At 35.8% G+C, this 16951-nt stretch overlaps 2 protein-coding genes across 4 annotated transcripts in view; both read left to right on the forward strand.

The window, feature by feature from the left end:
- Positions 1-2097: 2097 nt before the first annotated feature.
- LOC131681477 (protein white) overlaps positions 2098-16951 on the forward strand; it is a 44872-nt gene continuing 30018 nt past the window's right edge. Inside the window, exons 1-2 of one of the 3 annotated variants that reach the window (XM_058962295.1) lie at positions 2144-2249; positions 2520-2872. The gene's annotated coding sequence lies outside the window, so the exon portion shown is untranslated. Of the gene's footprint in view, positions 2873-16951 lie in introns of all 3 variants that reach the window. The other 2 variants (XM_058962292.1, XM_058962301.1) reach the window with 2 other exon arrangements.
- Positions 5739-6481, forward strand: LOC131681500 (bax inhibitor 1-like). Its single transcript, XM_058962312.1, has one exon. It carries the CDS (start codon positions 5741-5743, stop codon positions 6464-6466), a length of 726 nt encoding a protein of 241 aa, XP_058818295.1. The 5' UTR covers positions 5739-5740; the 3' UTR covers positions 6467-6481.

A 16951-nucleotide genomic window follows, 5' to 3' on the forward strand; every position in this document is an offset into this window, starting at 1 on the left:
AGGGTGTGTAACAGATTATCGCATGTAGGAGCAGGAGAGCAGGGGAGACTGGGGCTACTTGACGATGTTGTGTGTAAAATTGGAGCCTTGAGTGTAAAATTGAACGCATTTTCGCTTGATGCCCTCCATCAAAGTCTTTACAGTGTCATTCGGTACCAGTTTCTAAGTTTTTTCCATTTTCTTAACATGTCCTTCTCGTCTTTGACTGTCTTCTTGCTCTTCCGAAGTTCCCGACAGTTTGGCGGATTCATGTCCTTTGGAACAAAATGGACAGAATTGGCCTCATACCACTCCAGGACACTTTTAGAATAGTGGCATGATGCCAAATCTGGCCAAAATAGCGGAGCTTCGTCGTGCTGCTGCAAGAACGGCAAAAGGCGCTTCTCGAGGCACTCAGATTTGTAGATCTCGCCATTTACTGTGCCCTTTGTCACGAAAGGCTCACTCCTCAGTCCGCAAGAGCAGATGGCCTGCCAAATGAGATATTTGGAGGAGAACTTCGTCAATTTTCTTCTTCTTAAATTTGTCGTCCACATAGAACTTGCTCTTGCCGGTGAAAAACTCCAACCCCGGAATTTGCTTAAAATCGGCTTTTATATACGTTTCGTCGTCCATCACACAGCAGCCATATTTTGTCAGCATCTTCTCGTAGAGCTTCCGTGCCCGAGTTTTAGCTGTCGATTGTGGCCGCTCATCGCGGTTTGGGAAGTTCTGTACCTTGTATGTATGTAGTCCAGCTCTCTTCTTTGCATTCTGTACGTAGCTCTGCGACATGCCGATCTTTTTAGCCAAATCACGGCTTGAGACGTTGGGATTTACCTTAATCATCCGCTTCACCTTTCCCTCCGTCTTTTTGTTCTCCGGTCCTGGTTTTCTTCCAGCTCCTTTGCCGTGGTCCAACTTCAACCGCTCCTGGAACTGCTTCAACACTCTGGAGACGGTTGAATGGTGAATGTTCAACATTTTTCCCAACTGCCGATGCGACAGCTCAGGAAATTCCAGGTGTTTGGAAAAAAATTGTTCTCTCGACTCGCGTTGGTTCACCTCCATTTTCGTTGAATCGAAAAACACGACTTCGAGTTTGACAGCATGTAAACAATACACATCAATGAGAAAGTGTGCAAAATTTGGTTGACTTTTACCCAATGGTAAAAAAGTTATGCCCTGTTGAATGTGTCGCAATTCGTGTTCGTATTTCATGTTCGCCCTTTACCCCGGCATTTGGACTTAAACACGTATTCTATATTCATAAGCAAGTTTCCGAAATTCTTGTAAATGTCCCCTGTATTAACGAAATACAAAGAATAAGATTGTCTTACTTTGGAGTAATTTCCAGCAATAAAAATATTTGATAACTATCTTTATACTGTAAATAGTACCGCCAACTGGCCCCGCGTGCATCACCGCCAACTTACCCCAAGCGCATATTTTATTAAAATAAATTTCAAAAACAATTTTTGTTTGTGATTAGGTGTAATATCTTTACGGATACCGATAGCTCTTTTTTCGCACTTAATTCGTGGAATTGTTTAAAAGTCATCTTAAATTACACTAAGCTAGAACGCGACGATCCGTGTTTTTACTGAAGATTATATAATCTCCAGTTCTAAGATGAGTTGATGGTTTTGTTAGATTAAAATGCATTCGCGAATTTGCACGCTCTTGAAATGTCACCATGGTCGTGTCCTGTACACAATCCTTCAATATTTTTCATCCTGAACGGCTTACTTGGAGATTTCGATGGCAATTCATGGCACGAGTTAGAAGGAAAGAACCTAAGTGTATTCTACTTCATTGCAGTTAGGTCTTTGTCATTACCCACCCATCTTGTATGTCTTACGTTTAAAATTTCTTAAATCCTATACGGCTAGCTATTCAAAATATAGTTTTATGTGTAGAATCTCTTCGAATTCAATTCTATACCAATTTCAGAACAATCGCTATTATTGAAACCAAGAACAAAGTCACCGCCGGGTTCGGTATACACAATGAAACGGATAGGAAAGAAAGCTTATCAATGCTACTCGTGTCGAGGGTACTTACTTCGTACTATCTCCTAGCGCAATGTATGCTTGTATTGTGAAAAAGCTCCATACTCCATTGCCGAAGTGTACCCCGATCCTCCTCAATCGAAGCCACATGTCTATTCGACCAGCGAAGGATACGTGAACTAGCATCGATGGCTCTACCGAGCGAGGTTGCGCGTTCAGTTACGTTTTGATCGTCAACTCGACCGGTAGTAAAATAAAGTGAGTGACTGACGCTGGTTCCAGTACTGGTTAAGGACCGATGTAACAATATAACGAGAGTTCCTCTACTGCTTTGTACATATCCTGGGTACCTTTGGTGGTCGGTGATGGTTAGTGAGTGATTGCGTTCGAATCTGCGGTTGAAAAAAAAAGTAAAAGAAAAAATATATGTAACCAGTGTATACAAACCGAGTAACTACATACGTACAGGGAACAAACCGATTGCTGGTAATTCGAAACCGAAGAACAAAAGTGCAATTTTCGTTTCAGTCTCCTTCTTCTCGAATGTGGAACTGTTCGGTTGTGTACAAACAACCTACAAAGTGTTCACGGCGGCAGGAAATATTTGAGCCCTAATCAGTTAAATCATTCAGTGTTTTTTTTGCGTGTTTGTGCTTAATCAATATCTGTTATTTAGTTTACATTAGTTCGTTAAATACAATTAGTGTTTACGTATCTCGCTGGCAAATAGCAAGTTAATAATCTGATTGGAGATAACGAGGTGCCAAGGAAGCGCTATTAACTCTAACGGATAATGAACGGAATACCAGTGAAACGTCATCAGCCTTTGTAATCAGTGTAACAGAATTGCGCACGTGATTATACATCCGTAAATCGTGAAAGTAAGCATATATTTATGAATAATCTAATTTAATGCGATTATTGGTTGATAAAGAAAACTCAGCAAAGATTGCGGGTTGATACTACTATTGCGTGTTAAGAAAACAGATTGTAAGCTTTACGATTACTGTGAAATCTTTAAGTGGCTTGTTAAATGATGAAAACAATTTTTTTAAATAGTTACAGTCACAAGAGATCGCTTGTTTGAATGAACAATGGGTTCAGTGGTTTATGGTACAAGAGATCCAGAAGAAATCAGTACAAACTTCTTCGTGCAAGATATTAAGCTTCTTCGGGAAACTTAACTAGGAATTAGTATTGCCCAAAGCTCAATTAGGAGACTCTCAATCTATTTATGCAAGAACGAAGTGATTTGTTTGTCCACGTAGTTTTCCAGCACGGAATATATTCACAAAATGATGTATTTCAATCGTTTTACGTACAAATGACTACATCATGTGGTTTAATGACCATATTTTAGTGCTAGGACTAGCCTAATCAAATAATCAGAACTCAAATTTATTTAAATATTTGTGAATTAAAATTTCAAATGCGCTTCCAGCATTTTTAACCAGGTCCAGCCTGTTATGTTATCACCATAACCATCACCATAACAAGTAATCAGTGTCAAGTAATGATGAACAACACCTCGTATTTTTAATTTCGATTATAGAGGTTTTAACCAAGGACAAACCTTACGGTCATTCGCCTTTTTTCGGGTTAGAAAACCCTATGTGCAGGGTTGGGAATCAAACCCCTGTGAGCTGCAATCGATTTATCAAGTACGCTATGTCCGCCCCAAACACCTCGTATATTGTCCCATCTCTAAAAGCTGTTATTCAAACATACAGTGAAGACCCAATTTTATCAGTCCCCGATTATATCAACTTTTTGACCCGATTTTGTCAGCATCATATTTATTTATTTAAAATCGTTCTACACATACCTTCAAATCTCAACCGTTACTAAGTTATTGCGTTTTTTGTGTTAAAACTTAGTTGCCTTAAAATAGCTCTAACTTAAAAAATATACTTTGTATTTCAAATCTTTCGGATTCATTGGATAGGTGAGAAAATTTTCCATTGAAAAATGTTTCAGCTAATGAGGTTAAGTAACCTTTTCACAGTAATTTATTTAAAATTTAACAATTTTGATCGATTTTTCGTTCATTTCGCGAAAATCCTAATAGTTAACATCACCATTTTAATAATTCAAATTTTTAGTCTTGAAGAGTTGTATTATTTGTTCTTTGACATAATACACTTATCTTGTCTCGTTTTCATGTGTTTGGGTTGTTGAACTTGGATATTTTTATCTCATATTCACTAATATTAGCTCTTATTGAAAAAGTATGGCGCCTTTTCTTATTTTTATTCGAAAGCCAGGAAAATTTTGCAGAGAAAAATGTATTAATACCTTTCAGTAGAGTGAATTTAGTATTCTTTTAAAAGTTAATTAGTTTAAAGTTAATGTTATTATTAGCATTTTCGTTATTTTCTTAAGATAGTAAATAATAAACTTCGCCATTTTTATCATGGAATTAATGCATCTCAGCAAGTTCTGCAATTCTTCCTTTGACTCCATTCAATTATATCTTTTAGTTTCGAAGCAAAATCATTTTGATCTTCTCGTTTCATATGCAAAAACATCGATTTCGTACCCACTACATTTGTGATGAGTTCATGCTGTGTTAACTATTAAATTGCAGCGAAATGAAAAGCGATAGGGATAAAGTATCAAATAACAAGTTTTAGAGAATATTAAGGGGCACCAAATGAATAATAATGACGATACATTTAGTTGATTAATAATTAGAATAATTACAAAACTCCAAAAAACGCAAGTTTTGAGATATTTTACTAGTAAAAAGTCATTTAGTACACTTAACTAAAAGATATCTGTACATACATCGAAGGGAAATTTTCTCAGCTTTCCAATGAAGCCCTGGTAATTGCGATATAAAGCATATTTTATAGATTAGAGTCTTTTAAGAACTTGCATGTCAATTACAGGAAAAGATTAGAAGTGAAATTACAAGAAAACGAGAAGAGATAGGAATATCATGTTGAAGAACAAATTATAAATCGTCCTCAAACCCATCTTTTGGATAATAGATATTGCTATAATCATAATTCATTATTTTGAGAAAATTAACAAAAACCTCATCAAAAACACCAACTTTGAACTACTTTACATATAAAAGGTAATTAAAACTAATTAACTGAAAGATATGACAACACTATTCAATAGAAAATTTTCTCATCTTTCCATTGGAACTAAAAGATTTAAAATACAAAGTATACTTTTCGAGTTAGAGGTATTTTAAGATAAATAAGTTTTTTACACAAAAAGTTCAATAACTCTGTAACGGTTGAGATTTGATGGTATGTGTAGAACGATTTTTTTCTCCAAGTATGACAGTCAATCACCCCTCGAGTGATTCTTAATCGTGAACCAAACACCCTGTATATCACGGTTTTGTCAATGTTCTCATTTTATCAGATCAAAATTCACCAAGGGGCTGATAAAAACAAGTTTTCACTGAAAAAACTGAAATTGAATAGTTTTTATTTGCGAAAAGTGTGATTTTGACTCCAATTCCTATTTTAGGCCAAATTGCCATCTCAGCCATCTACAAAACTATTTTTGCAGCATATTTTTATGTTTCTGTTGGCACTATTTTCTATAGGCCCTATTGAAAAGTCAGTTCGACTCTATATGAAAGTTCGTTTTATATAAATTGGAATAACTGTACAAAGATCGACCAGTACAAGATTTGTGTACCTTCGTAGAATGACTCGCTGGAAGGACCTCGCGTTTCCACAATCATAGTAGTCGTGGTGTTGAGCTCAGTTCGGTAGCATTTCAAAATGTCTCTGTTGTCACAATCGCGACAAATTTTCAATGAAAATTTTTGTCAAAATTTGGACGTTAACGTTCGTACACACTTGTTCAAAGTGTACACCTGTATGACACTAACCTGTGCCGCTGCTACTGCCGGTTCGCTCGTTCACCTGACCGGGCTTTGGGAAGCAGGACTGCTGTCCATACTGCTCCAGTTGATTGCAACCGTGGCACTTGTTCTTACTCCAAACCGGAAAAGTAATGTCGAATATCGGTTCGGTTTATTGATGATAGTGGGCGCCTTAGCTGGCCATCTGCTGGGACTACTGATCGAACAAGCAATGATCGTGAATCCGGCTTTCGTGTTGACTGCGCTACTTGGAACGACGCTAAGCTTTACCTGGTTGAGTTTGGCCGCTCTGCTTGCCGAACGCGGAAGTCATCTTATCCTGGGCGGAATCTTGTCCAGTGCGCTCACGATTCTTGTACTCGTTGGACTGGCGAATTTGTTCTTTCAGTCATGGTTGCTTCACAAGTGGAGTTTGTATGCCGGGCTGGCCGTTATGTGTGGTTTCGTGCTGTTTGATACTCAGCTGATTGTTGAAGATGTTCGACAAGGAAGTGACGATTACGTTTCGCATGCCCTGAGACTTTTCTTCAGTATCGTGGATATCTTCCGTTTTCTGATGGCAATTATGATTTCCACCGAAAGGAATAATCAAAGAAGGAGAAGGGATAGTGAGAATGAGTAATAAAATAAAAATCAAAAGTAGTAGTAGTAGAAATCTCCTGTTGAAATAACAACTCTCGGATGAAATCATAAACCGAAATAAAATATTTGAAATATTTTTAACCATTCGCAATCTGCATATTTTACAGATTTGATTCATCCATAAAATGGACAAAAGCGACACGGGCCATGAACAAGACTTTCCACGGGAGAAAATAAGAGATGTTAACTCGACCCATGGTGCAGTCGATTCTAGTCTTGTATGTCCTACAGGACCACAGAAGAGGAATGGCGTTGATAGGAAAGGGAAAAGATCGGAATATATTCGATCTAAGGAGACACTTGTAGTTGTTTTGCGATCGACCGGCACTAAAGATCGATCTCTAACACCTACTCGTCAAAACCATTCCGATACTACATAGCCTTATTGTCGAGGTGAGGGCCATAAGGAGTCTTCAAGATTCGTCTTTTCCATTTTCCAAAAATCTGACTTTTTTGCATTCGAAAGGACTTAGAATATTTTTGCAGAGCTGCGTAAATTGCGAAATGCGTGCGAAAGGAAATTCCAAATTTTGCATTTAAAGACTTAAAATTAAAAAAAAAAAAGTTGGTAAATCCACGTTAATTGGAAAATCCGCGTAAAAAGATCTCGTTGAAAAACCGGAGTGTACACGTAAATGTCAATTCGAACACCATGTGTTTTAAGTCGTTCTACGAAATGAAACGTTCCATTTGGGCTAACGCGTTGAATGATATCATTACTACATTGCGGTGATTATGACACTGAAGATACGCGACTTCCGTGAGCCTAAGCTCCATTTTCACCTTCAGGAGGTATTCCATTTCACGAAATATCTTTTCCATCTACTTATCGCATGATGGCAAGAATAACTCAATGTTACCTTTGTTCTTGAGACGACGCACACTAGATCGAGAAGTTGTTGGACATATCCTTGACTATATTTATATCTAATTAGATGCATAGAAAATGTGGTCTTGTGAAATGAAAATGCTAAAAAGTATGTTTTCCCACACAAATTTCAAGCGCCATACTAATTGCCGGTCAGGGTCAAAAAATTTACACAGTTTTTTCAGAAAGTTTTTAGTCACTCCAAATGGAACTAGAAAACGGTCTGAAAAAAACGATGGTTTTGCCCAACCCAAATATATACCAACAGGCCCCTTGACCCCCGATGCATAGTCGTCCAGAATGTAAATTTAACAGAATTTTTTATCTTTTTACTAAGACTAAATAACAGCCTTATAACATGTTTAGGAAAGTTGTACTTTGCAAGGCACTTTTTGAAAACCGTATTTTTAATAAAACAGTTTTGATTTTTCGCTAACTTGAGCTTTAGATTACTTTTAGAATTTTTTGAACACGAACATTTTCTTTTAAGACATCCAAACTGTAGCTTTTATTATTGAAAGTTGAAAAATCCAAACTGATTTTCGAAATAAAATTTTGCGAAATTAAAAAAAAAATATATATATATATATCGTCATCTCAATCTTTTCAATTAAGCCTCCAATCATGACCTTTGACCTTGATTTTTGTATATTTTGTAACATGATAAGTGTGGCAGAAAGAGCTTACATGTCTTTAGCAAAATTTCCAAAATTATTCGTTTTATATAGCTTTACAGAAGGTAGTATGATTAAAAAGTGAATTTTCTTATCATGGCAAAATTAGTTACACTCTAACTGTTGTTTGAACAAAAAGAGGGTGCTCACAAAGTACGAAAACTATCCCAAAGGCATAATAAAGCTAATTTGTTTAATTCTCGACAAACATATGATTACGGCTTAAAAGCCAACTGTCAAAATTCTCTTTGAAAGGAATTTCCGGACAAACCGTTACTCGTCAATCACAGATGTTGGTAGTAAACAAAATAGAAAAGTTTTCTCTTTCATTAACTGCTGCAAACTGTGTTTAGCCAGTAACGGTTTGTCCGGAATTTCCTTTCAAAGATAATTTTGACAGTTGGCTTTTAAGCCGTAATCATATGTTTGTCGAGAATTTTAGTAAAAAGTTTAAATCCTGCTAAAGTTGTATTCTGGATCAATGTGCAATGGTGGTCACTTAGACTAGTTGCATTCAAGGATTGATACAAATTTATCTTCCACCATGTCTAGCTGTAGCAACACTGCTGAGAACGAGTGCGCAACGTTAGGCATAAGTATTTTAGGCATACACATGTTGGCCATTAAAACGATAGATATAATGGAAGATAGGCACAATCGATGATTGGAATAATGTACGACATTTTAATCACTTTTAATCACTCAATTTTCCATTCTTTGTTTCATGAGCTGTGCATTAGGGCAAATAACGAAAGCATCAAAGGAAATATGAGCGACCGAAAATAAAAAAACAAGAACAGAACATGCTTTATAAAACCTGCTTTAAATAGTAAACCCGGGGCTATTAGGACCGTGTGGGTAATTGAAACCCCCTCGATTTCTCAGAAAATCGTAAGACTTTCTCAATGTCGTATATATTCGTGCAATTGCTATTCTAAAATATTAAATTTGACTGGTGAATTTCATTTTTCAGTTTTTTTAGAACAAAGACTCATAATTAGAACGTTTGACCGATAAATTCTTTTACATTTATCCACCTAAAAGGGCAATTTGCTCAGGTAGGTCCAAATAACCTAGGGTTCGCTTATATTATAGTGTAAAACTCGGATATAAACTTCAATCGTAACAATCGGACTGGGGCTCTTCGCTTTTTATTTTTTACAGGGACAAGAGGGGGGCGGGTGAGGTTTACCATAAAGCTAAGTAATTATTAGGGATATGTAAGGTTTTGTGACGAAATGCTACGATTGGGGAGGGGGGTGTTAAAAATCACTCAAAAAATGCTACGTCATTTATGGATTTTTCTTTAAATGTCCTAATACCCCAACTTCCCGTATTTTTTTAGAAATGAAACTTTTCTCATGTGATCTCTAAAATTATTTTAGACTTGAAGTAGTAAATTAAACAATTTATTGTTAAATGTCGTTGATATGTGCAATTTAATGACACAAATATGGAAATGTCAAAAAATCTGATGTTTCTGAATTTTACCGGTAACGAATCTATTTTTATTTTATTTCTAAGGAGTTTTAAGGTATATTTTATTGAAATTGATCGAAAAATAATAAAGATATATGGAAGATAAAATGCTAAAATTAAATATGAATGGCGAAAGGCCCTAGAACTCCAACTTCTCATATTCGGACAAAGGTCGGTGCTCCGTACGAATTCTGATTTTTTTTCGCATCAGATAAGCTACAAAATATATATGATGTTCATCAGGGAGCAGAAAAAAAATTGTTAAAAATAAGGAATTTTGAGGACAAAAGTACTGACCCAGTACCTTTGAAATTTTCTGAACGCCATTTCAAAAGTTATAGCATTTAATATATTTTTCCTCCATATTTTCCCATAGTATCAATTTTAAAAACTTAAAGCGAAGTGGGCGGGGGTCTAAAATTGTCCAAATGATGTGAAATTTGGCATCTGAGCTTACTTTGACATTTGTCACAATAAGGGGGAAATTTGAGAATCCTTTTTTTGTGATTCCCTCTAATGATGGTTTAGTAACCGTAACCCTTTGAACTAAAACATGTGCTTTTGCTGCCCCATCGTTAACCCTTTCAAGCCCAACTTTTTTGTAGTGCATGTAGGGTTCAATTTTCCTTGAAAATTGTGGCGACAAGAAACCCAAAAAAACCTTTTTTCATGAAGATATGTTCTTTCCTCGCTGTGTTAGAAGCTGCTCATTTATTACCTTCCAGTGCTCAATACAATTTTCCTAGAATATTTACAATAGTCCAATTGCGTGGAAAACTTAGTCAATGGCAGTCTAAATTGATAGGTTTTATCAGTTTCAATAATATTGCAAAATAACGAAGATATCTCAAAATTTTATTTTTCGTCGTCATGGCATGGATTCTGAATGTTGATTGCTTTCGGGTGCAGTTTTATTTTCCGTTGCTGCCTCTGTACATGACTTTCCGTAATGCACAGTTTGGTGGCAGTATTTGCAAGTAACAATTTGCCCTTCGTATGTGCAAAGTGACTTTTGACTGTGGATAGTACCTTGTGCTAGCTCGACGTATGATGGTATAGGCTTTTTAGACGCATTCGCACCAGCCAAACTCCATTGTCGAAGCCACGAAAGAAATTCTTCCAGGATTCCTTTTTCCCCAAAATCACTTCACTGTACTGTGCCATGTGCGTTTTAATGTATTGGAGTGTATTGTCCTTCGATAGATCATGTATGCGTACATTGGTTGCTTTGTCATCGAGGTATACGGGGATCGTGTACTTGACGTTCTCATGTTCGATGGCATGTCTTAAATTCGACACAGATCTTTCATTAGGGCCTAAGTCGCAATGTACTCAAATGGAGAAAAATCAGTTTCAATATTCGGCGAAGGTTTTCTAAATGTAGTTTTTATTGTAGGTATAAATTACTTTATGACCGTGTTTTTCCGGAAGCATTTTTCGTTAAACCTTATGACAATATAACAAAGAATTTAATTCCTATGTGCTTTTAGTGGGTAGAAACTAAAAAAATGCTTACGCCCAATTTGCATCCCAGTCGTGATTTCGCCCTTCAGCAACCACCATTTGCGGAAGGGCTAAACCGTGTACATAATTTTCAGAAGGGCGCGGTAAATGGGCTAAACTGACTCTGTCTTGCTGGGTAGGGCTGGGTAAATGGGCGAGCTTGACAGTATACTTTTTAATAGGGCTCAGCAAATGGGCTCATAGAAACCCAATGTAAAAGAAAGGGCGCGTGAATCTTTTCTTCAAATTTCATGAAAATATCGAAATATTCGAATGTTTATGTGCAACAACTATCGAGTAGACATGATCATAGTAGATATTGCTTATCATTTATATAACAGAATTGCCGTTTATTCTTTTATTTGTGAATAATAACCGTACGCCCGCTTCTGTCTAAAAATGTAAGTTTGGCCTTTATATTCCATATGAGAAGAAGGGCCTAAGTCGAAATCTCGAAGAAAATGCATGTTTCGCCGTTTTGTTTTCTTTAATTATACATCGAACTAAAAACCATTTTAACTAATTTTCACTTCAATCTTGTAGTATTTTTGTTGCATAATGTCGTAATAGCGAAAACGCAGTTTGTTTACATTTGCGATTTAAGCCCTAATAAAAAATCTATGTCGAATTATTCTTTTCGATGAATCGTGTTGCGTCGGACAATGCTCGAAACGACACAACAACATCTTTTACGTGTTGGAATTGAATAGTCGTGACCATTCCAAGGTCGATATTCATTTTTTTAATAACAATTGTTCCACTTTCCGAACAGATAGGCGGATTGAGATACCACTAAAGTCGATCACCACTATGGCCGAAGTAGAATCTTTCCTTTGTTCACTCATTTTGGTTACCATACACTATTATACTGCACTAGTGTAATGTGCTATTGTGTCTGTCTGATGGCTTGAGGAGCGACTAGAGAAGACGACTTCTCTGGATGAAAGGCAAATACGAAATTAGAATGTGTTTTTTCACCATAAATCAATTCAAAATTGATATTTGCACTCAATTTCAGTCCAGTGCAGCATGACACAGGGTTTGTAAATAATTGTTTTACTATTATAAAAACAATACTTCGCTCTGATGTAAATAAACTACGCATGAAAAAGTTATTGTTTTACTGGTTAATACCTAACATTAACACAATCTTTTGCGATGCAGATCTAGCAAACTAAGATAATTTATTATTATTGAGATTATGGGGGCCCATTATGGGAACAAGTGATACTAGGTATCTGCGCATTATGAACCCCTGACACATTAATATAACTAGAAACTTGTAATAGCAACTAATAGAATTAGAAAGAGTTATCAACATTCTGAGGATTCAGTATAAGATTGATTGAAACCATCATGTTGAAAATTTTGCAGCTTCTCAGCATTGGATCAACAAAATTTGTGGTTCCTACACCAATCAATAGACGAAAACTAATAACAGTAGGTACAAATACATGAAGGTTGCCATACAGAAGTTCATTTGAGCGACTAGAACCATGTTCTGTCAAAAAAAACGTGCAGGCAATTTGATGTATCACGCTCTACTGTGAAGTATCGCGGAGTACCGTCAAACGGGGTAACTTGCAACAGCGGGGTAACTTGCAACACTTCAACATGTTTCGATTAAGATGAATTTAACAACGCTAATAATATTGTTTACAATTTAGCACTATAGCTGTCAAATGTTAGCATATGTTAAAAGATAATCATGTACTACAAGTCATTATTTTCGGTTTCTTTAGCGCGACAGAGTAATCTTCTTTATTTCGAGATTTTTCAATAGAAAAGAAGCTGGAATGTCGTGCTTTGCTCCAATTCAATGGAAAGAGCATATCATTTGTATCTCTTACGTACAGATCGAGTACACAATAGCAAACGTTACTGTTTGATACATGTATGTTTATCATCTCAAATAAACATAAGATAACGACTTAACTATATTAACCACCCATGTGGGGTAACATGCAACAGTATTTTGTCTTATTGCTATCATGCCTTGAGGCTGATTGAGCGTTCAAAATAACAGTCTGTATAGCATTTCAAATCGCATTTTAAAGGTTTAACACACAACTAGAATATAAAAAGGCTCCGTAAATACAGAACAGTACCAGGAAGTCGTCTTTATGCGAACTTGCTTCTCTAGCAGTACTAGAAAATGTTCAAATTCTATTTTCCTATACTCAACTGGATTTTTCTAGCATAATAGTCCGATTGCTTGGAAAAGATAATCGTTGACAGTGTAAATTAATAGGTTTTATCTGCTTTCAATAATAATTTAAGACAACAAAGATATAGTATAATTTAGTTTTAGGCGTTCACTGAAACTATCCCTGGCTGCAGTGTTCCTATGGAATCTAATCATGTTCATTGCGATAACCTCAGTTCTATGGATAATACTTGCAACTATTAGTTCTGAAATGAAGGGTTAAAGCCCCAATATTTAGCCTTCCCTACTTTTGTGAGGAAATCTGGAACAAATCAAATGTTACAGCTGTTCGAAATTGCTGTTGTTTGTAAACAACATGGGCATGAATTTTAAATAAAATAAAATAAAATGAAATAAAATAAATCCAATTAAAATTAATTAAACGTCCAAACTATAGTACATTTGGTCAATTCGGATTGTCACTAAGTCTCCTGGAGGCCGGGCGCCCAGAGACCTTAAACATCTTAAATCGCGCGCTTGTCAGAAAATCTTTTACTTAACCCCTGTACTTACTAACAAATATCCTCCTCCCATAATACATATTTGAGAAGTGCGTAGTAGTCTATACGGCCTCTAGCAAAAGCAAGTATCGTACTAATATTTCTTCCCTTTCCTTCCACGATTTACGTTTGGGCCTGGCTGGTGCCGGTATTGATCAATAAACACTTTAGGATTGTCAGGAATTGCACATTGAAAGATGTTTTGCTACTCCCAAGCATAATTATCTACATATGTGCAACTTTAGCTAGTCCAGATCGATAACGTAGCAGCAGCCATGGGTGGTCGCACAAGCTCAAGCTCAAATTATAGTACATTTGGTTGGTTTACTAGAGGTAAACAAAAAAATGCTGCATTAGACTTCAATGAAGTTCATGTGTTGCAAGTTACCCCATATGCGGGGTTACTTGCAACAGGCATAATTTTTGGCCATCCTAAAAACAGGGAATGATACTTTGATATGATAAGTACCATTTAGTATTCTTCATACTCCCATTAGGGCTTGTACATGTTGAATATTATTCTGGAGTTTCAGCATTTTTAGTTATACCGCTTTAAAGTTGAAAAGTGTTGCAAGTAACCCCGTTTGACGGTATATGGAAAAACTGGCCTGAAGGAACAAGAAAAGGTCCACGCTTCCCACCATAGAAGAAAATAAAATATAGACGTGGATAGCCCGAAAAGATTACTTAATAACCACGAAAAATTAAATTCTGGAGTAATACGTTAGCAAGTTCGTCGTGCACAGGGTTGCAGAATGATTGCAATTTATTCACTAATATCCTTATATTGAAAAGTAATAGAATAAACATATTGATTTAAAAAAAATGTGGTGCTAAACGTTCAAGAAGCTTTACTAAAATTTGATTATACGGAATACTAAAATAAATACCGTAAAATGTAGCATTAATTACTGTTTCGAAAAACTCTTGAGATCAACGAGATGTAATTAATTTCATTTTTAAAGTAAGATAATATAGTTCGAAATCTTGTATATATTGCATATATCCAGGCAATTTCATGTCCATTATTGCTACGTCCCAAAGTAAAACAAAACTAAAGATACAAAGTACTTTTATCGAACTTTTCAGGAAAATAGTAGAAATTAAATAGTTGGTGATTAAATCATTTAAATCATGGGCCCAGCTGTCAGCTTACGGTTTTTTTCAAAACGCTTCAGATATAGCTATACATGAATGTACAAGCAATTGTATGAACTGATCAAAATGATGCAAGAAGTTGTGTCGTTTTTAATTTGTATTTGGTATCTTAAAATATTATTAAATGACAAAATATTCGTTGTCTTTAGATACTGAACATGTTTAGAGCCGACTTGTTAATATTGCAAATGCTTTACTCCAATATATTGTTGATGGATTGTCATAATTGGACCACCAATCAATTCAGACAATTGCCAATTACAATTTTCGCAAACTTGTGTAAGACTTTCTATAATGCAGACCTCATCACCATACTCGTAATCGTCATACAAATCACATCGCTTGATATAAAAGTCATGTTCGCCTTAGAAATCAGCATCAGATAAATTAAAAATTTAATTCATTAGTCAAAGGTTTCGAGTGCCATTGAAATATTTAATGAAAGAAAAGAATAACAAAATTTTATTTTTCATATTTTATATTTTTCTTATAATGCTGTGCTAAAATGACTCTTGATATTTCCAGAAAACTGAAAAAATACAATGTTATGTATTAAATGTTGGATATGCGTATAATGGACCCGGGTCCATAATGCGCATATTCGACCCTGGGTCCATAATAGGAAAACGGGTCCATTATAGGGATATGGACACCAGTTCGAAATATCGAATTTTACTAAAGGAATCAAGTTGAAATGCTTTAAATTTGCATTATATTGTTCGAAAGACTTGGTATCATCAATTGATAGAATATTACATGAAATGTACAACTAGATTTATCCAAATTCTTTGAAATTGTTAGCACCGTCTACTGCGGGGTCCATTACTAGCACATTAACCCTATATTCATTTGCGGAACTGGACGTAAACTATATCTGTCGGAAATCAATCATCGATTAATTTTGTTGAAGCATATATTTTATTTAAAATGAATTGAAAGCTGAAGCATAAGACCCTAAAGTTTAATCATTTGTGTGCACCAGCTTGTTATTTTGGTATAGATATGACGAATTGATAAACGTCACATCTCTTTCGCCAAGCTTCGCGGCAGCTTATTATTGAGCTGTCATTCTGACGGTTAACTGAGTTCTTCGAGGGGTAGTATTTGATTGGTCCTTGGGAAATCTCTTACCACTCTATCTTGAGTTTATCTTTGGTAGTACTCCTAATGTATCTGAGAAATCCTGTTGCGCACTCACTGGAAAGAATTCCCGCGTGTTTTTTGAGAAGGGCCAATAAGCATGCTGTCAAAATTCACTTTGAGAGAAAATTCTGGACAAACCGTAACTCACCGAGAATGGATGTTAACATTTTATGAAAGAGAAAAGTTTCCTCTTTCAACTGTTGCTGTGATTTATAATCGGCAATTAATAGCGATTTACCCAAAATTTCATCTTAAAATTAATTTTGACAGCGTGCTCATGCAAATAGATCAGTACTAAATGTCGAAACGACCGAGTAATGAACAGAAGAGAAGACCTCAAAGAGAACCTCTCATTTTTACTTACGTCCTATTCTAAATTTTCTTCCGAGCTAACAATAATACAATCGTACAAAATTCCATTTTTCGACACCGCAATTAAATACCTACTTCAAAATAATAAATTTATTTTGAAACATCATAATGGCTTGCATAAAAATACAGCTTGTCAATATTTCTTTATTCATCCCAATCAGCTGTGATTGATTTCATACGGATGCAGTCTTTATAAATACAGTGCAAGAGTAGCTGATGCAACATTGTCGTCGCAATCACTGTAACGACAAATATTGACGCAAGTGTCTCAGTGACTGTTTTACAATGTATTGAAGCGACTATATAGAAGGTCCAATTGACTTATGTTTTGAACAGAAAGTTTTCTGTTTACTGGAATTAAAACGGAACATTTGTTTCAACTTGAGTCGTATCGCTAAGACCAAATTTCCTATTCTGGATTTGAGACACATATCTGGGTTCACTTTTATGATTTTTCGTGAAGGCTATAAACATGCAACATGTGGGGGTCCTCTATAGATATATCATGTCCACCATTGCTGTACTGATCGGCTTACCAGACCAGAGTTAGAATTGAGACGAA

Source organism: Topomyia yanbarensis, chromosome 1 (genome assembly GCF_030247195.1).
Source record: "Topomyia yanbarensis strain Yona2022 chromosome 1, ASM3024719v1, whole genome shotgun sequence".
NCBI classification, from domain to species: domain Eukaryota; kingdom Metazoa; phylum Arthropoda; class Insecta; order Diptera; family Culicidae; genus Topomyia; species Topomyia yanbarensis.